Raw genomic sequence first — 20,158 nt, 5'->3', positions numbered from 1 at the left:
AGATATCGGAGGTTATCGTGGAGAAGAAGTTTTCTGGCGAGGTGGGTGCATCAACTCAGGATTCCAGGTTATCATATGTTACAACGAACCCCTAGCGGAGAAAGTAGGCTGTCAAGTCCAACTCATAAGTTCAAGTAAGCTGAATCAACCAAAAATCTCTGCAAATCGGCACGCGAAGAAAGTTTTATTCAAAATTGGTAGCCCTGAAAGGGTTCTCGTGGAGACCTGATAAAGTCGAATTCAGAAAGAAGATGCTAAACCGTAGCATATTGTCGAAGATCCTGCCAGTACGGCTGAATTTTCTTTCAGCTTTGAAAAATACTCTCAGCCTCGGTATCATCTTCCTGACTGTCGCTATCAGAGGCATCGGTTGTTGCAGGAGTATAAACCGGAAGCTCCTCTGTTTCCACGTCCACGCTACCCTTGTAAGAAGCCACCTTCCTGGTCGACCTTTCTGAACAGCTTCCCTCAAACTTCGGCCACGGCCACAGCCCGGCCAAGGCCAGATCCTCATGAGCGGTGTTGAAACTGTCTTCGATCTTGTACGCGTTGTAGTTGTAGACGAGCAGCCCTTCAGAGTTCCACGCCGCCCCGCGTGCGATGCGGTCAGTCGTAAGGTCTCGGAGTCGGAAGCCAGCCAGAGCGCTGATTTCCTGGGCGCCAATGAACAGGTGGGCCGTCCATCCAGCCTTAGGATCCTGGAGAATGTATCGACGAAGATGGACCCAATTCTTTTTGAACATTGTCGGGCTACATTTAGCATTGAGGATGACGCAACTGCAATTCGTCAGTTCATTGTCAGGGCTGACATAAAATCCCTCCTTCATCAACTTCGAAATGTCTTTAGCCTGGACCATGAGCCGCGCCTCCCACTGCGCATCCGGCCAGAGGCCGTCTATTGCCTCGATTTTGTCGAAAAATGTGAACACGACGTTGAAAGGGGGCACTAATGAGGCATTTCCCCTGGTGAGTTTCGTAGGCTGGGAGTTGCTGGCTCCCATTTTGGCGGTTCGAAAGGTCTCTGGAGACTGGAGTCGGCAGTTAGGAGTAAAATGCTGATCGATGAATTAGTTGGTGGCAAGCATCCAGTCCACATAAGTGAGCATTCCTGTCAGGGTTTACATGGTACCCAGGTCCTGTGAGATTGATAAGAGCTGAACTTACTGTAGAACTTGAAGAATTCTAATCTCTGGTTTAACAGGAAGATAATCTGTTCTAGTGGAGTGAGATAAATTATTTGGCAACCTGGGACAAGCTCTCTTTTTGTATTCGAAGATACCTGGAAGGTTTCTCGGCAGATAAGGTTCGAAATTTGAACGATTACACATCATAAGATTGAAATATTCTGGTGAAGAATGTTGATATTTCTAGGAAACCCCCCCTTTCGATCCGCAGTTGAAACAGTCTCCACCGTAAGAAGAGGTGTTATTCATACCACAATCTCAGAATTGCTTAGATTCAAAGCTTTCCTTATCGAAAGAAGCCTCGCTGTGACTCTCAACCTTCGCTTCCTTGTCACTTCCGCGAGACCAAGGCCACCATCCCCCCAGCGTCAGGTTCTCATGCAGGGTGTTGTAGTTTTCCTCCGGCTTCCAAAAGTTGTAATTGTATACAGAAATACGGTTGTCGTTCAAGGCCCGACAGAGCCCGATCCGGTCCTTCGTCAAATCATCCAATCGAAAGTTCGACAGAGTACCGAGGTCTTGTGACATGACGAAGACGTGTGCCATCCACTTCGACTTGGGTTCTTTGAGGATAAAACGTCGTGAATGTTTCCATTGAGATTTGAAGAGTTCCGGAACTTGGTCGGGAAGCATGCATCCCGTCTTCTTGACCTCGAAAGTTGGTGATAAGTGAAAGCCTTCGCGCATGAGTTTCGAGGTACTTCGCCAATGCTCTAGAACGACGATGGCCCTCCACTTTGAGTCCTTTCCATCATTGCCGAGGTTTTCGAATAGATGTAACGCCACATCATGGAAAGGCCACAGGGTGGCGTTTGACACAGTGATTTCCGCTGGTTGACTGAACGAGACGCCCATTTCGCCGAGGTATGATGTGCAATTGACCAAAGCACGGCCTAAAAAGAGGTCTGGGGAAAGAAGGTCTGGGGAAAGAAGGTCTGGGGAAAGAAGGTCTGGGGAAAGAAGGTCTCAGGAAAGAAGGTCTCAGGAAAGATGAGATGGCTGGTTGGAAGTAAGAAATTGACAGCACGTTTTATCTTTAAATAAGTGTTCATCCACACTTTCATAATCCACAACCGCAAAGGTGATGCTTCGCAAAAGGGTGTTGTGGAAAGCTAAAATGTGGTGAACCAAATTTCCCACGGACTATCAATCGCAAGCCGTCTTTTTCTCGTCAGGGTATTGTACCGACATGTATCTCAAATCACCGGTCATGCCGATGTTTCCAACAGGGTTGAGACCAAGCCACTCCTTGAGGTCCTCGCTGCAGGAGTCCTGAATCTCCTTTGGCAACTTGGCCGTCCAATTGACCTGCTGACGCATGAATGGCGCGGTGTAGTAGCCAAAAAGCAGCGCGCGGTCCTGGTCCTTGGTGACGTTGCTGCCTGAGGTGTGCCATACGCGGCCGTCCATGACAATGATGTCGCCGGCCTTGCCCTCGAACGGGACCAACATCTCCGGCGCGTTCTGAGGCACCTGCTTGCGGTACACCCACTTGTTGGATCCTGGGATATACTGCGTCGCCCCGTTCTCCTTGTTGACGTCTGTCAAGCACCAGATGACATTCAGCGCCCAGACGTCTTGCCATGGATCAGGGAAGACGATGCTCTGGTCCGAATGCAGCGCCATGCTCTGCGATCCGGGTCGGGCAATGTTGGCAGTGAAGTTGCTGATGAGAAAGTTCTCTCCCAGCACCGCCTTGACCATGGAAATGGCGGTCGGGTGCGAAATGAGATCCCGGAAGATCTTGTCGAGCTCCATCAGGTAGAAGACGCGCACATTGCTGGGGTTTGGGTCCAGAAACGACAGGTATGTGTCCTCGCCACGGGCCTCAGCAGCTGCCTTAACCTTCCACAACTTCTCAAGAGCGGCGGCGGCCTCTTCTGTTGTGAGAACCGATGGAACGCGCACCCAGCCGTGTTCTCTGAGATGAGCCTTGGCTTCCTCAAGGTCAAAAGCCATTATGATGGATATGGAGTGATATGAAGTACAGATTGACAAGTTTAGCTTATGAGTGGCTCCTGATGTTAAAGTATGTTCGATGTCAGCAGTCTAGAGAGAAAACCATAAATAAGAAGAGAATGTCGCAAAGGTGAAGATGATGGTGATGCGAGTTCCATGGGCTTGGAGATCGTTAGGCAACAGAATCAGCAGCAAATATAGCAGTCCAGGAACCCCGAGGCCAAACCGTCGCTTGGAATGCCGGATCTGTTTTCCGGATGCCGAATCTCGTTTCCAAGTGCAGCACATGTCCCGTAATACCAACGTAGCAACTACTCCTCAATCAACCCCGCCTCTATGCATGCTGCCCTCCCATCGCTGCGGCTTACCGGCAGCTACCCAGTCTGCCTGTCCAATGATAATAGTTGGCGTTCCAACTGATCGACATTCTGTCAGTCGAGAACTATGGGATGGGAGTGAAGACCAATCGCATGCCACTCATAAGAAAACCACGTCAGGCGTACAGACGCGGGCCATGCATGGAGACTGCCTCTGCCGTTGCAATACCTGAATGCAGAAACGAGGGAACCCGCAAAATTGTTATTTACCTGTTGGAATAGATTAGAGATCGTCGCAGGCTTTTTGAGCACCTGAAGCACGTGAACTGACCTGCGAAAGGTCAAATGGCGCCGCATCTCGTGCTGTCGAAACTGTACATGTAGACCTGGGAAGATGTCGCTAGAAAATCATTGAATCCGTCTAATATTTTCCGGTAGTTCTTGCTGGGTAAGCTTCTATCGCAGCCTAGGTTAATATTTCCTATCCTTCCGTCTCACTGGACTTTCAGAAGCCAGCCATCGCCCTCCTTGCCCTTCGCGTTGGCACCGCCCCAAAAGATGACACTCTTCGCGTCCGCGGCGCCAGCACCGAAGTATCCTCTAGGACCCGGATGAGCCTTGCCCTCTGCCTTGACTTCTTCGTTGGGCATAAGATCCACCTCAGCCCAGCTGAACTCTCCAGACTCAAGGCGTGGCAGCTTGTCGCGAATCGCATCCTTCACAGCAGCGGCGTTGAAGCCGTGGCTGGGCAGTTGCAGTGCCCATATGTCGGTGTAGTAGTCTTTCTCGCTGGAGTTGGTCTCCTGACCAAACATGTAGATAAGGTAGTGTCGGCCAACCCCGGTGTCGATAGGGACAAGAGCGCCACCTTCGCGGGGGCGGGGACCAGGCACCAGCGGGTTCGTGGGGAAGTTGACGGTCTTCCACACCAGAGCGTCAGGCTTCTCTCGATCAGTCTCGTTTGACTTGAGGTCCAAGTAATGGATTGCACCACCCATATCGGAATCGGCTCCGATGGTGTAAAGAACGTTGTCCACGAAGGCGGCGGCCGTGGGCGACTGAGGAGCAGGAGGCAACTCGGTCCACGCAAGGGTGTCGAAGTTGTACAACCACGTCTCGGTGCTCGCCTTCTCGCCTAGGGCAGTGCGTCCGCCGTGAAGGACAAGGATGTCTTGCGCATGGTCGATGAAGATGTGATGGTCGAATCTCGGAGTGAGCGTCTTGCCGATCTGGCTGGCACCTTGAATCTTGGTCCACTTCAGACTTTCAGAGTCCCAGAGCCACAAGCAGGTCTCATCGATGGGCTTGCCGCTGGCATCGGCACCGCCGTGGATTATGGCAAATTGGCCACGGGCGCATGCTGCGTGCCTTGTGCGCGGGGCTGGGATGTAGGTCTTGCCGGTGTCTACATCCTTCATAGCGAAAGCTGGATAGCAGGCGTATGTCGCCACCGACTCGCTATCGGTTACGGCTCCATTGGTGATGGCCGGCACAGAGAGTACGTGGAAGTCGGTCGTGCACAGCTGGCCGTCAGCGTTCTCTCCGCCGAAGATGCAGGCCTTGTGGTTGATGACCGTGACCGAGTGATGAGAACGCGCCAGGGAGAGACTTCAAGGGTTGTCAGTTGAATCTTAGTTACGGCGTGACCGACGGGAACTCACGAAGCATCGTCCTCGGGAGTGGTTGCAATCTGAGAGAGGGAAACCTTGAGAGGCTGCGTCGGGCGTGCCAAAGCAACGGCGGCTCCTGCCTCGAGACCAGTCGAGACGACCTGCTCTGCGACGACAGCACCGGCTACCACCTCTGCCATGGCTTCACTAGACAGGTATTTGATGTTGTGTTGGCTGTGAAAAGTTTTGATGATGTGAGTCCCTCGTGGTATGGTATGCGAAGCCCGGTCGGTGGTGGACAGTTTTTAACGGTGAGTCCGTTTGCTCAACAAATTATTAAAGTGGTATAATTTGGTGCAGTGTTGACAGGAAGGATGGGCGGACATAACCACTGGACGTTGAATGACGTAGCTCAGCTCTTTCCACATACGGTATGACGTCACGTGTCTGGGTCCGATTATGTCTCCCTTGGAAGAAAGTCAGCCTACGAATACGCAATAACAATATAAAGCCGCGAATGTTGAATAATATAACGATGACGACAGAAACAGTGACAACGATAATAATGATAGCAATAGCAATGACAACAACGACGAGGACAACAATAAGATTAAGAACAAAGGCGATAATAACGATAACAATGATAACTCTGACGGTGACAAGAACAAGACCAACAGTGCTACTAACAACAATACCAAAATTATGATGGGGTGCCGACTTGGCCTATAGTGGGTGTGATTTAGCGTTCCTTTTTTAAGCCTCAGGGGGAGGAAACGGACGAACCGCTACCTGCTCAAAATAGCCGCATCCCGGGGCCCGGGCCGAAGCGTGGTGTTCGGGGCATGTTCTGGTCAGTCAAAGTCTATCAACACCGCAAGCTTGGGCCTGAAACCAGAATCAACGCCGAAATCTTGAACATTTGGGAACTTGAAAGTCAAAAAGTGACGCATTGCACGCCTGACCTTGCATGTTTCTAAATCGAATCTAGTGGCATCCGACTTAATGATTTTGATTCTTTACAAGCCATGCTTCAACACCTCGGAGAAAGGTCGAAGTGTACCTACTTGACCGGTGACCCACCAGAGATTAACCAGCTAATAACAAATCGTAAAGTTCGCCCGATTACGTCCCGTCTTCCGGGAAGTCATGGCCCGAAAAAGGTGGATCCCGACCAGTCCGGTGCCACGGCCCGGCGTATTATTCAGACCCACTTTGTCCCGGAAGCCGTATCGACAAGGCTCTCAGGTGCCTCAGTAATTAGGTACTACGAACATTTGAGGGCGGAAAACAACATTGTGCCGCACCGTCGATCCGTGAATGCCGGCTTCCTCGCGTGGGGCCGGGCTGGGATTATGACCCCTCGGCGCGAAATTATTCGATTCGATTGGCCCCGGGGGTAAAAGGCCAAGCCTGCACCAACAACAACATGCATGAGAAGGGGGCTGATACTTCTAATATTGGCTTACAACCACCGTGTGGGGACAGTTGTTTTCTCATCGGGGGCCTAATGAAACCCTCAAAGTCAGGTCCAACACCGATTATCTTGCTTTCATCCTTTTCCCTCTCTTCCTTACTCCCTCCTTATTTTGAACGGCACATCGAATCCCAACTCCTCTCGAAGCTCAATGTCTCTCTTGTCTAGAACAATACTTATTTAAGCCACGCAAAGCAACGAATATTCGAATGGGCGCCTCCGAAGTCTGGCGATTCAGGCAGGTTGGCTTTTGGGAGAAGTATGGCGTACCCCTCTGTTTGGTCGTCACCACCGCTCTGAGTTCTGTGCTCATCGTGGCCCATTTGCAAAAGTGGACTGTCAATGATTCGTGGTACGAGTCCTCACTCGCTGCGATTACTTCCAAGCGCGCCGCCGTGCAGTCGGGCATACAACTTGTCGCGGCAATTCTGGGCCTCATACATACTTCAACTGTCGCCGTTCTCATTCAGCACGGCACGAGACTGGCCGTTTTCAATGCCGGCGGATCAACAACCCAGAGTCTCAAAGGGCTGATCAATCTTGGGCTCCCTCGCATTCGATGGGATCTACAATTCCGTTTCCTGGTGCCGATTCTCGCCTTATCGTGCCTGGGTCTCATAAGTTCGGCATTATGGGTTGGTAGCATGACGCCAGTAAGCAGCACCATTGTGGAACGATCGGTCGTTCAAGTACCGTCATTCAAGAACACGACGATGATTAAGGAGTACCCATCCGAAATATCAAGGGCTGGTCCATCTACCACGACGCGGGAAGGCTTGTTCACGTACTCCGTCGGGGTCAAACTTCTGAGCAGTCTGATCGTTTCTGGGTCATCCGCAACGACCTCTGACGGATCAGTCCGCAGACATCCCAAGATCGACAATACTCAGTTCGTTTACGAAGGCCGGTCTTATGGTGTGGGGTCTGCTATCGGCATCCGAGACCAAGCCATCGGCAACCGGGCTTCTGCAATAGATTACTCTTTCCAGGAAGACGGCTATCTTCCCTTGGTCAGATGCATCTACAACACAAGTATGAACTACGCGATCGGTCGCGAATTTCCAAAAAGAACATATGCTACATCTGGATGGCTTCCTGATAGCATAGGAAGCCCAAACTTTTTCGACTATCTTGGGCATTCGCCAGATTCCATTGTAGCCGTCGGTGTAGCCCATAGTTCCGAGTCGCCTCGGCGCTACATCTCTATAGCGGCTGGTAAGAACTATATTGCTCTCAACGCCACACAATGTACGGTCGACTTCTCTCCAACTCGATTCAACGTGTCGGTTGGAATTCGGGGCAGAAACATCACCGTGACTCCGGCCGGCGCCATCGACGACTTCAATCCACAACGCAACCTTACGCGGACAGTTGTCAGGCAGTTCGAGCTCATCTCCAATGACTTGACCAGCTTCTATGAGTCGATTCTTGGTAACGCATTTCTTTCGAGTGTTTCGGCATGGAACATGTCCTCGAATGAGAATGGCACCGTACCACAGGATGAAGTAACCCTCCGTGGTCTGGAGAAGGCCATCGTTGCCATGACAGAGTCGATGCTTGCGTCATACGGTGCAGCACAGCTGGTTGTGGGCAATTTCTCCGAGCAGAGGGAAGCAAATGTGACGGTTGGGGTGTTTGTGATCGGGGAAAAGGTCTATGTTGTCGCCATTGCCGTACTCAACGCACTGGTCGTTCTCGCAGTCATTTGGGAGGCGGTCAGGACAAGAGGATGGCGAGACCTGCCGCCGTTCGACTTTTCAGATCCTGATTGGTTGATCACGGCCTCTTTTCGAGGCGGCGTGCTTTCCAGGGCCTCGGAGGCAGATGGTGAAGGCGGTATGGTCTCACAAGGTTTTCAGAAGGGGCCTCATTCTTTCTACTCGCCTGTAGCCGAGAGTGAAGACAAGGAAGAAAGATACGTGAGTGTAGTTGCTGGTAAAACAGAAGCGCAAGAGGTACTGCTAGTTGTTCATGGTAGCTGAGACCCAATGTTATCTCGATGGATTCAATAAGCCTTGACTGCTTCATATCTCACGTAAGGGAAAGGTTGTGGAATGAGTAGATTGGTGGCACGAGATCATCGAGGATTACTCCGAGAGGGAGCTGACTATCGGCTCCGACAGACTGCCGGCGCTCGCGGGATGCGGCAGAAACTTCGGCGGAGGCCGCGCCGACGGCGACACCTACCTCGCCGACCTCTGGAAGAGCCAGCTCACGGAGGACCTGATGTGGGAGAGCAAGCCGCTGAAGACGAAGGCGATCATCCGGGACCTGAGCCACTTCCGACCTCCGACGTGGTCGTGGATCTCGATCCGCGACCTGCCGCGCTCGCACGAGCTCGGCGAGCCGACGGCTCCGAGGCAGGTCTCGAACTCGTCGTCGATACGCCGGCGGTTCGGCGGGCAGGACGAGTCCGATGCGTTGCTCGTGGACTACTCGATACGGCTGGCGCACGCGAGCGCGCCTTTTGGGGATGTGTCGGGCGGGACGTTGACGCTGCGGGCGAAGATCGTGTCGATTGGTGATGTTCGGCCGGGCGTCTCGAGGGAAGCTGTGTTGATGGGTAGTAATTATGTTTTGAACGCCCAGGAGGAGGCGGGGGTTTGTTTGTTGAGGGTGCAACGTGCTTCGCGGTGGGATGTTCGGAACCAGGGCCGTAGTCAAGACGGGGACGGATGTCTTCTCGTGATGAAGGATAGTAGCGGGACGGGGTTTCGTAGGGTCGGTACTTTTTGGGACTGGTGGGATTCAGCTGAAGGTCGACCAGCTTTCGATTGGGATGTCGTGAAGTATACAGACGTCGTGCTTGTGTGATTACTGAAGTGAGCAGGCGGTTGAGATGTTCTAGATGCTCCACACCATGCTCCGCGGTGACTATGATGCTGGGTGGTAGTCCTGTGTCCTCGCTCAGCAACCAACTTTGCCATACACCACATGCACTCTGTCACGGGTTTATGGTAACAATATCACGAGTAATGTGCGTCGCTCAATGTCGCCTGTATTGATGACTGATGAGCAAAACCTTATGGATAGGGGGAGCACAGGCCGTATCGGAAAGTTCGTGATGATTGACGAATGCGGAGAGCTCCAAGCTTTGGTTTGGGCTGTGGCCTTGGCGTCAACCCCGCTCCAACTCCGACAGAGAGGGAAGTGATCGGCCATAGCTTTGGCATCGATCTTCGACCCCGCGCGAACCCTTCATTCCTTGTCCCAGCTCAAGCTCCCACAGTCCAGCACCATCGCCCTTCTCACCCGTTCTCTCCTCCAGCCTCTAGCCTTCTCACCAGCCCTGACACCTCGACCCATACAGCGTCCCTCCAGACGACCTCCATATCTTTGCGAGAAAATACATGAACCAGCTCATCTCATACTATGAAACAGCTATTCCTTCTTGCATCGCGGGGTAGGCTCGACGGATCGGTCATAAAAGCGTAGGTTCTTTGAGACGAATGTTAGCTTGGGCCCAACTCATCCAAGGGATCGCTGCGCCTCACCTAGTGATTCAGCTCGTAGACCAGAGTTGCCAGTAGCTTGATTGACACGGGCTTCGACGGGCGGGCGGGGAATTCCAGCAGTTCGCCGAGACAGGTGACGTGGGCCGACGTGTGGTGGTGGAATGGGTGCAGCTGCAGGTGCAGGTCGCCGAAGATCCGGGTGAATTGATCCATGCTTTCGAACGTTCGTCTTCATGCGTGGTGACCGGTTTGGCCGGGACGTTGAGGGTCCAACTGAGCCATTAGCGGAGGAAACCCACTCCTGACTTACCGATCAAAGACTCATAAAACCGATCAGAAACAGCGCGTAAGGGAGAACGAAGTCAACGCTTTCACACTGGACGGAACGGAACGGAGACGCAGACGGAATATCGAACAGAACTTCGAGAAAAGGACGTTTCGTTCATGACCCACAACGGGAATCACAGGGCGGGCGTGGACGCAGACGGAGGCGCAGACGCAGACGGGCAATCGGGCTCCTTCACATCGGGAAGCGAAAGCGGGGAGGTGGAATGCGAATGCCGACCGGAGGTGCGATGAGGTGAGGTGACTGGGGGCATTTTGGTGCTGGCACTACTGCAGACGGCGGGAATGTGGAGACGTGGCGACGCGACATGTCATGGCATGTTTGTGTGGTTCGGAGAAGGGTGTAACGACTTTTGTTGCGGTGGTGAGGTTCATGAGGTGGCTTCATGGCTTCATGAGGACGGTTGGTGGTGATGACGATGATGCTTCATGGTGGACGAGGACGGTCGACGAGGTCGAGGTGAAAACAAAACATGCTGGGCATCGACAGAGCTGAAATTGTTGCTGCTGAGAAGGACTGAGCAGTTGGTAGGGATCCGGAAGGGTTATATTGAGTCGGACCACAGCGAGGTGGTGTGAGCTTTGGGAGGGAGGGAGGGAGACAAGCTCGGTCGATCTGGTGCTGATTGAAAGCTGAGTGAGGGGCTTCTGCTGGATCGCCAATCAGTTGATCATCCGGCCCATCCCTCGCAAACAGACTTCCGTAGTGACACTTCACGTGGCTCGGCAGATCAGTCGTCGTTGGGGATTGGCGAGAGTGATTCTGGGCGAATAATCACCTCACTTTTGGCCGTTGTTTGCTGGACCTGTCTCACTCGGAAGGTCGGAGGGCAGGTACTCAGGTTGGCATCAGGTGAGGTGAGAGCGTGGGATGGCCTGTTTTGTGGTTCCACTGGAACGGTGTGTCACTGAGCAAGACCCACCCCATTATCGCAAAGCCCCGATAACAAACGCCGACCCATGAGCTCCTTCCTTGGCTGAGGAGAGAGATCTTGCATTGAGATCTCCCAAGAAAATACGGCAAGATGACCTCGAGATAGCTTCCCCTCCCGTGCCCTCCAATACAGCATCAAGCTCGTAGTCAACATCGCTATAAGACTCTCAGGGCAGCTGCCTCGATGGACCTGACTGGACGGAAGGGCGTCATAGGGTGGGTCTGAGCGGTTTCCCCAGATTTTACCCCAGACTCTGCCGAGTCGGAGACCGCACTAACGCCGATTCAGTGTCCCAAGTCGACCGGACCTGCCTTGGCCTGCCTTGACCTGCACCTGCCCCCGCCTGCCGCCCGCGCCCATCGCAGCTTCCCGAACGTGGTGCCTCTTTCCACTTTCCACTTTCCACATTGCTCTTTCCACACCGGGCAGTGACGGCGTGACGGGAGAGAAGGAAAAAAGAGGGGCAATCGGCCCCCGCCATGCCTGTTTCGGATGATCAGCCAACCAGACCACCGATCTCACACGACAGGTACGACCGGGTAGCTCTGTCCCTGAGATGCCTTCCATCTACAATAAAATACAGGAAGAAGGTACGAGGGCAACTTAGGTAAGGCAGGTCCGTTGGTCCCTGAGGTTGATAGTGGAGGTTCACAGACCAATCTGTGGGTCGTGGCAGGTGACGGGTGGGCGCCTGTGCCTTGCCTTGCCTTGCGGTCCACGTCCTTGCCTTTTGGTGCATCGCCCATCTCATGACGGGAGCTCTCCAAGTCACGCGATCGTCTGGCAACGCCATTCATGGCCAGTTACCCCGCCCGGTCTGACGAAACCGTAATGCATCATCAATCTTAGCTGCCCAGCCGCGATACTTGTCTCTCTCCTACCCTCACCACCAATTCGACATGTATCTGCACCAGCATTTCAGCCAGGCGACGGCCGATGCAGGGAGCTCTCTGCCCCAGTACCTGTACCCGACTCGTCGATGCCACCAAACAGACCATCCCATCCCGTCTCATTGACCACTTGAGTACCCGATTGCCCTGGTCTACAGATACGACAATAAACCACATTGCGTCAAGCTTGCTCCTTGTACTCGGTACCTCAACCCTTGCTCCCATCTCCATGTCGAACCCCTCTCCTCAGACCAGAAGCACGGCCAGCTCAGGGCAAGCTGAGGTCAGGCGCCCCGACCGACCCCCCCATCGACATCTATCTACCTCGACCTTCCCCCTCATCCTCTTCTCCTTCTTATTCTCCTCTCCATCCCACTCATCCAACCACTCATCAATCAACTCAACCAACAACTTCCAAAGGTACCTCTTCCTCCCCCTCCGTTGACCTGAGCTGTCACGCGAGAAACACGCCTCAGAAGCTTACTTGGATCTTGCTGCTAGACACAAACCACTCGATCATCTAGATCAAGTTACACCACAAACACAACACCATCATGTCGGAACCGCTCTCAAAAGTCGACTCTGCCGTCCAGGGCCTCTCTTCCTCCCCGCCCAAGGAGAAGCGCAGGCAAAGCTCCGCCGCCGCCCCGGGTGTCATGAACATCAACGACCTTGGTATGTCACTGCTGCCAACCTGACCCCGCACTTGGCCGGGTACTTCGGAACACAGCTAACATGACCTTCCCAACGCAGAGGCATCAGGTACTGAGCTTCAAATAGCTATCGAAACACAGAAGACGGGATGGTAAGTCTCTCCCACACCGTGGCCTCGTGCCCAGGACGTCATCGCCCATGACATTGACCAATGGCTGACTGTTACCCTCCAGGAAGATCAACACTTCCCCGAACACGATAGAGGAGAAGGAGATCCTCAAGAAGCACCTGACAGAACCACCAGTGAAGAGGATCGATCTCCATTTCCCTCTCGGCATGGAGGTAACAGCACGGAACCTCAAGGGTGTAACAATCAAGGACGCCTTGGACGCCATCCACAAAGCATACAAGAAGAGGGTAAGCATACCATTCCTTAATCAGCAACTAGGTTCACCTCACTAATGTTCTCGCCAGTCCGACGATGAGCTGGACAAGCCATACTTGATGGGCTTCGAATGGGACAAGGAGGAGTCATGGACCCGTCTCATTGTTCATCTGTCGCCCAACTCCACCCAGCAAATGTCTAGTGGCGGCAAGAAGAAGAAGAACAAGAAGGAGGAGGAGTAATGAACCTATACCACTTTCCCGTATCTTGTCCAATACTTCCTGATCTCAACACTGGCTTACTTCGCTCTGGCTCGTATGGCGACTTGGCGCAATGGGATATTGCGATAGATATCGTCGGGTGTGTTTATCGGTTCGGATCTCTACTCTGGAGCTCGAGGCTTCGAGGTGTACTAGCTAGGATAATTCGGGCGTCAACTGTGTGCCGGCTAGGCCTGAGTGGTGAAAGCTCTGGTCTGGTTTTGAATTGACAAGTTGAACGTCACTTACACGACCTGGCTATGCGATGACATTATGCTGATGATTATTACTGCTCACCTACCTGCCCCATTTGCGACTTGGAGGTAGTCGTGTTCAGTGGACGGACGAGGTTGGTGTGTCGTTGCCGCTGTGGATATGAGAAGCTCTGCCTTTACGGCTTTCCTGCATCGTGACCCACTCACTATCCGCGGGACTAGGGTCTTAAGTCCCGAGCGGGCTTGCTATTGTTATTCTGCGTACATCTTCGGGCTGCTGAGGCGTTTGCAAGAGCCCATGATACTTTGGAATATCATCTTCAAGCTTCATCAAAAGACAAGTGTGGCACTCGGGTGAATACCGCCGCGTCGTTCAGCGAAACCCCTCGTTTCCCAACCTGAGAAATGGCGGGGTAACCACCTACCTCACTAACATTACCACACCCATTACCTAGTACTCCTGTTAGTGAGGCATCTTCAGCGACCGCCGTTTCGAGCCAGGAAGAAGCTCCGGAAAGCAGTAGCTTCAATCAGCGGCATGAACAAGCTGAGCCTCCGAAACCTCGAGTGTTTGCACTCCGAATTCCACCTTCTCCATCAGTCAGCAAAGGTCTCCATCCCCAGGCTTAATCGACCCTTCCCCTCCCCCGCGGGGTAACCATGCCGTGCTGACGAACCTCCAAAGCCAGCGGAAATTCGGAATTGAGAGGCCTAAGAAACCGGCCCCGGCTAACGTCGGCAGACGCCGCTTCTCCCCGACTTTACCGGCGCGACCACCACCGCGGAATCCAGAACAGACTGTCGGCTTTGCAAGGGACTCAATTCCATCCTCGCACCAAACGTCATCTCGATTACCTATTCCGCCGCTGGGAGGGATATAGCTTAAGCCATGGAACACGCTTCATCCTCCCTGCCTCGTGTCTTTCCCATCACACAGGCCAGCTCCAGCTGAGATTCAATTCAGAGCTTGAGAAACCGCCATAATGCCCGTCACGAACTTTGATTTCAAGGAGAAATACCGGTACCAGGTCGGCTTCGACTCTCATCTCGAGTGCGTTCTTCATATCTTCCCAACCAATGAAGAGTGTTCAACACATTGCTAACCTCCGAACCCAGGTCCGAAGCCGTCCCCGGATCCCTCCCCATCGGCCAAAACTCCCCGCAAAAGCCGCCCCACGGCCTCTACGCCGAGAAGCTCTCCGGCACCGCCTTCACCGCGCCCCGCTCCGACAACAAACAGGCCTGGCTCTACCGCATCCTCCCCTCCTGCGCCCACCCGCCCTACGCCCCGACAAAGACCCCCGAACCCAAGGCCGAGCCGTCCAAGCTGCAATACATCCCCAATCAGCTGCGCTGGGACCCGTTCGACCATGACGAGGCGCGACACCAGGACTTCGTCCAGGGCCTGAGGCTCGTCGCCGGCGCCGGCGACCCCACCCTCAAGCAGGGCATCGGCATGTACATCTACGCCGCGGGCCGGAGCATGGACGACAAGTCCGCCTTCTACTCGGCCGACGGCGACCTCCTGATCGTCCCGCAGGAGGGCCCGCTCGACATCCGCACCGAGTTCGGCTGGCTCCTCGTCCGCCCGCTCGAGATCGTCGTCATCCCCAGGGGCGTCAAGTACCAGGTCCACCTCCCCTCCGGCCCGGCGCGCGGCTACGCGCTCGAGCTGTACCAGGGCCACTTCGTCCTCCCCGAGCTGGGGCCGATCGGCACCAACGGCCTCGCCAACGCCCGGGACTTCCAGGCCCCCGTGGCCTGCTTCAGCGAGGACTTCGGCGCCACCGCGCAGGAGGGGTCCAACAGCTACTCCGTGACGGTCAAGTTCAACAACGACTTCTTCCGGACGGAGCAGCCGCACACGCCCTTCGACGTCGTGGCCTGGCACGGGAACTACTACCCCTACAAGTACGACCTGGGCCGCTTCAACACGATCGGCACCATCTCCTACGACCACCCGGACCCGTCCATCTTCACGGTGCTCTCGGCGCCGAGCGGGGTCCCCGGCACGGCCATCGCCGACTTCGTCATCTTCCCGCCGCGCTGGCTCGTCGCCGAGGACACCTTCCGGCCGCCGTACTACCACCGCAACACCATGTCGGAGTTCATGGGCCTGATCACGGGGGACTACGACGCCAAGAAGGCCGGCTCGGGCGGGTTCGTGCCGGGGGGCGCGAGCCTGCACAACACGATGAGCGGGCACGGGCCGGACGCGGCGAGCGGCGAGGGCGCGCGGAACGCGGAGCTGCGGCCGGCCAAGGTCGGGGCCGGGAGCTGCGCCTTCATGTTCGAGAGCTGCGCCATGGTCGGCGTCACCGAGTGGGGGCTCAGGACGTGTCGGAAGGTGCAGGAGAGGTATAGCGAGGAGAGCTGGGGCGGCGTTCCCGTGCATTGGAAGAGGCCTGAGGGGGTCGAGACGGAGGGGCATTTGTTGAAGTGATGGGGGAGTGGATGATGTACAAAATTGAATGTTAGAAGCATATCTCGGATCACTCAATCACTCCGCACCTTTAATGTACTATGCTGATTTTGTTGCCGCTGTATCTGTTAACAGTCAATGTCTACACAACCAGTCGTCCGCGACACGCCCAAAGTGAGACATCTTGCCGAGTTGAACACCACAATGAAACCCGGCACCTAACGCGACGATGATTTTCGGTGTTGAGACAAGGCAGTCGACACCCCTCCGACTTGACATGACACCAACACCCAACCATGCAAGGTGGATGATAAGTCGAATGCAGGAAACTGGGGCCAGCGGTGCTGACTGCCTCGTTCAGCTGATGGGATCCGATATCAGGCTGGCGAATGAACGTCGTCCGGATTGTTTACCCCTCCTACAGGCCCCTTCTTGCCGCCGGACACGATTACCAACTTCCATTTTTCATCTTTTTCTCGAATACCAAATCCCCAACGACTCACGAAGTCCGATGACTCTTAGAGGATTGCAACAAAGCCTCTGCACATGTCGCGCGCCAAAATCTTGGCGATACACTGCGACTCGCTGCTCAACGACGATTTCTCTACCCTCTCCACCCGACGACGACCGAGGCCGGGCCAACATCTCACGCGATGCGACTCATCAACGTGAAGACGGGGAAACTGGAGCAGTTTCACATCAATAAGCCACCTTACGCGATCTTGTCGCACACATGGGGCGCCGACGAAGAGGAAATATCGTTTCAAGACGTCGAAAGTGGAAATATTTCGGGAAAGGAGTTTGGAAAGTTCAAGCTTGAGAAATGCTGTAAACAGGCCAAAGAAGACGGCCTCAACTACGCATGGATCGATACCTGCTGCATCGACAAAACGAATTCCGTCGAACTCAACGAAGCCATCAACTCTATGTACCACTGGTACCAGGCAGCGAATACCTGCTATGCGTATCTTGCCGACGTTTCTACGGAGGATAGCACGACAAACTTGGCAGCGCTGCAACACAGCCTCTGGTTCACGAGAGGATGGACACTACAGGAACTCCTTGCGCCTAAAGACTTGGTATTCTACGGGCGAGGCTGGGACTATTTAGGGTCCAAGACCCAACTTGCCGAAGTGTTGGGAGAAATTACCAGCATCCCCCCTCGATTTCTTCTAAGAAACGACGCACTGTATGAAGCGAGTATTGCGCAACGCATGTCCTGGGCTGCTAGGCGCCGGACAAAGAGAGTGGAGGACATAGCGTACTCTCTTCTCGGTATTTTTAACGTCATGATCCCGATGATTTACGGCGAAGGAGAAAAAGCCTTCCTCCGATTACAGGAGGAAATCATGAAAAAGTCAACGGATGACTCGATTCTCGCTTGGGGACTAGCTGCAAACTCGGACACGCCCAAGGTCGAGAACTTTATCATGTATGGCAATGTCCTTGCAGCGAGTCCTGCCGCCTTTGCGAACAGCGGGACGGTCGTGTCCCGTGGAAGCTCTAATGCGACAATAGAGTCATTGGGGCTAGTTCGGGGCTTTCTACATGCGCGCCTTCCTTTGCACAAGCACGGTGGGCAAACATTCGGCTTACTGGATTGTCGTCCTGACCATGGAAACGATGCATTCATCGGAATCCCTCTGTCCCGTATTTCACCAGGAATCAAGTCGGACGAGTATATGAGACCAATGGGCTCCGAGGCCACTCGATTTTCTGCGTCTGACCTGACAATCACACCAACATCCGTACGAATTCACGAACCTGAGCGCTTCAAAGAAGCTCCGACTTACAACCGGCGATACGGGTTCCGCATCAACGTGCCATCCACGGGCGAGCTGGAGCTGATCGATGTTCGACCACAGAACCGATGGGAGAAAGAGGAGACTGAAGAACCTTTTATCTTCAGCGGAGTTGATTTTCAAGTTGACAGCTTTCAACAGACATGGGTTAGGCTCCGCCACCGTCGTCACGATGCACCGAACCCACAGGATTTTGTGATGGTTCTCGAACTCGAAGTCAAAGACTCGCAGCCACAGGCTCGCTGCCACGTCATGATTGCGTCGAGGGATACGGATCTCGACGCGATTGTAGGCCTCCCAGGTCTATTGAAACATGTCTTTGGCAAGTCCACCGCTGGCAACGGTCTACTCGAAGTGAAGGCGACCCTGAATCAGGATCGCATGGCAATGCAGCAGGTCTTTGCCGTCAACCTGCTCGCGCATCCCTCGCTCCCAGGTACACCGCAATCCCCCAGTGCAACCGCTGAGCTTCAGCTCGTAGAGCACACTCTCAACTTGCAGATGGTTTTCAAAGAAGACAAGCAGATGCGGCCCAAGATGGATACGATTCCCGAAATACTGCGCGAAAGTATCGCTTCTCTTCAATCCAGAGAAAAGCGCATTGAAGTTGTTGATAAAGAAATGGACCAGCTGCAGAAACAAATCAACCAGTTACAGAAGCAAATCAAAATTTTGCAGAACGAAAAGCACGACCTAGTCAAGGGTTTGAACAAAGAGGCCAAACATATGCAGTTTCTATCCCAGGAGAATAACACCCTCTTGGAAAGGCACACCGAGATAATCCAAACGGTCTCTTCGTCGCGAAATTTACCGGAGTCACTGGGGGAAAAGCGAGCAACACTATGGGACGAGGAGATGCTCGACTATTTCTCAGACACTCTACTTTCCTCCGACAGGCTGTACGATAGTCTTTCCGACATTCAAGACAGAAGTCAGAGGATCTTCATGCAAGCAGTCGACATGGGGTGTTTGGCTATCATGAGGTTTCTCGTCAGCAGCATGGACAACCTCTTGTTTGAAGACTCGCTTGGACGCAACGTACTGTGCAGGGCTATAGACAACAACATTTCAGCGGCAATATGGCTAATCGAAGAGAGTGGCATTGATTCTGCTCACATCGACAGCCGCGGCGTTCCTGCATTGGTAGCGGCGGCAGCAGAAGGGCACCTCAGCATCGTCCGCAGTCTTCTTGATCACGGCCAGTCTGTTGATGTCAGAGACTGTAATTGTGATACGCCACTGTCTGTTGCCATGCATGAGGGACATATAGAAGTTGGTCGATTCTTGTTGAAACGAAATGCCAATGTGGATGGAGCTCCGTCAATAGCCGGCGCGCCGCTACCCTCTTGGCCTCCTTTGGTACGTGCGGCTGCTTATGGACACCTCGACTGCGTACATCTGCTACTCGAATCGGGAGCAAACCTCGAAAGTCGAAATCACAATGGAGAAACTGCACTTGCCTGCGCGGCATCGTCAGGGCATCACGACATCGCTCAGCTACTTCTCGATGCTGGGGCCGACATCGATCCCAAGTCAACAACTGGCTCCACTCCATTGATGCTTGCAGCAAGCAACGGTCACCTCGAGGCTTCCCAACTGCTACTCGACCGAGGGGCTAATATACACTCGCAGGGCGATGGATACAATGCTTTGACGGAGGCTGTCTCCGGCGGTCATGAGGATGTCGTCGAGATGCTACTCAGCCGGGGCGCCAACATTGAATGCAAGACGACGTTCGATTACACTCCCTTGATACAAGCAGTGATAAAAGACCACGGAAAGGTAGTCCAGATTTTGCTTCAACGAGGAGCCAATCGAGATGCCAAAGACGCCGATGGCCAGACCGCTCTGTTCTGGGCAACTCGCATCAAGGACTGCAGAATGATGCGGCTTCTTCTCGACTGGACAGTTTTGTACCAAGGAAGTAAATCAGTCGGCCCAAGTATAGACAAAATGCTTGATGGCTACGTAACTTACTCGCCACCTCTAGATAAGAGCAGAGTCCGCCAAGGCGGCCTGAATAGGCCACGAGCGGATAATACATACCCAATCCACGCAGCCGTCGCGCAAGGTCACTTGGACGCCGTCCGGATCCTCGTGGAAAGAAGAGTCGAACTCGATGTGAAAGATGAATGGGGTCAGACACCATTAGACCTGGCGAGGCACCTTCTTCAGAACCCCGAGAAAAAGAAAGAACTCCCCGAGCTTCAAGATATATTCCAGGTACTGGAAAAGGTCGCATTTCGAACGG

At 53.8% G+C, this 20,158-nt stretch overlaps 8 protein-coding genes across 8 annotated transcripts; 4 read left to right on the top strand and 4 right to left on the bottom strand.

The window, feature by feature from the left end:
- Window positions 1-305: 305 nt before the first annotated feature.
- CkaCkLH20_06371 (uncharacterized protein) lies at window positions 306-1,001 on the bottom strand (the record flags this gene model as incomplete). The annotated part of the gene is made up of 1 exon (XM_038889088.1): window positions 306-1,001. One exon carries the CDS (start codon window positions 999-1,001, stop codon window positions 306-308), a length of 696 nt encoding a protein of 231 aa, XP_038745386.1.
- A 441-nt stretch (window positions 1,002-1,442) lies between these two features.
- Window positions 1,443-2,039, bottom strand: CkaCkLH20_06370 (uncharacterized protein; the record flags this gene model as incomplete). The annotated part of the gene is made up of 1 exon (XM_038889087.1): window positions 1,443-2,039. One exon carries the CDS (start codon window positions 2,037-2,039, stop codon window positions 1,443-1,445), a length of 597 nt encoding a protein of 198 aa, XP_038745385.1.
- Window positions 2,040-2,330: 291 nt separating this feature from the next.
- Window positions 2,331-3,143, bottom strand: CkaCkLH20_06369 (phytanoyl- dioxygenase family protein; the record flags this gene model as incomplete). The annotated part of the gene is made up of 1 exon (XM_038889086.1): window positions 2,331-3,143. The coding sequence occupies one exon, from the start codon at window positions 3,141-3,143 to the stop codon at window positions 2,331-2,333; it is 813 nt and encodes a 270-aa protein (XP_038745384.1).
- Window positions 3,144-3,954: 811 nt separating this feature from the next.
- CkaCkLH20_06368 (kelch domain-containing protein) lies at window positions 3,955-5,285 on the bottom strand (the record flags this gene model as incomplete). The annotated part of the gene is made up of 2 exons (XM_038889085.1): window positions 3,955-5,068; window positions 5,122-5,285. The coding sequence occupies 2 exons, from the start codon at window positions 5,283-5,285 to the stop codon at window positions 3,955-3,957; spliced, it is 1,278 nt and encodes a 425-aa protein (XP_038745383.1).
- Window positions 5,286-6,753: 1,468 nt separating this feature from the next.
- Window positions 6,754-9,358, top strand: CkaCkLH20_06367 (uncharacterized protein; the record flags this gene model as incomplete). The annotated part of the gene is made up of 2 exons (XM_038889084.1): window positions 6,754-8,463; window positions 8,621-9,358. 2 exons carry the CDS (start codon window positions 6,754-6,756, stop codon window positions 9,356-9,358), a joined length of 2,448 nt encoding a protein of 815 aa, XP_038745382.1.
- Window positions 9,359-12,723: 3,365 nt separating this feature from the next.
- Window positions 12,724-13,450, top strand: CkaCkLH20_06366 (uncharacterized protein; the record flags this gene model as incomplete). The annotated part of the gene is made up of 4 exons (XM_038889083.1): window positions 12,724-12,844; window positions 12,923-12,974; window positions 13,057-13,240; window positions 13,298-13,450. 4 exons carry the CDS (start codon window positions 12,724-12,726, stop codon window positions 13,448-13,450), a joined length of 510 nt encoding a protein of 169 aa, XP_038745381.1.
- Window positions 13,451-14,666: 1,216 nt separating this feature from the next.
- CkaCkLH20_06365 (homogentisate -dioxygenase) lies at window positions 14,667-16,126 on the top strand (the record flags this gene model as incomplete). Its single annotated transcript, XM_038889082.1, has 2 exons — window positions 14,667-14,734; window positions 14,800-16,126. The coding sequence occupies 2 exons, from the start codon at window positions 14,667-14,669 to the stop codon at window positions 16,124-16,126; spliced, it is 1,395 nt and encodes a 464-aa protein (XP_038745380.1).
- Window positions 16,127-16,758: 632 nt separating this feature from the next.
- CkaCkLH20_06364 (37s ribosomal protein rsm22) lies at window positions 16,759-19,465 on the top strand (the record flags this gene model as incomplete). The annotated part of the gene is made up of 2 exons (XM_038889081.1): window positions 16,759-19,119; window positions 19,235-19,465. The coding sequence occupies 2 exons, from the start codon at window positions 16,759-16,761 to the stop codon at window positions 19,463-19,465; spliced, it is 2,592 nt and encodes an 863-aa protein (XP_038745379.1).
- Between the last annotated feature and the right edge of the window lie 693 nt (window positions 19,466-20,158).

Source organism: Colletotrichum karsti (assembly GCF_011947395.1).
Source record: "Colletotrichum karsti strain CkLH20 chromosome Unknown Scaffold19, whole genome shotgun sequence".
Lineage (NCBI taxonomy): Eukaryota > Fungi > Ascomycota > Sordariomycetes > Glomerellales > Glomerellaceae > Colletotrichum > Colletotrichum karsti.
This window is presented reverse-complemented; position numbering and strand designations above follow the sequence as displayed.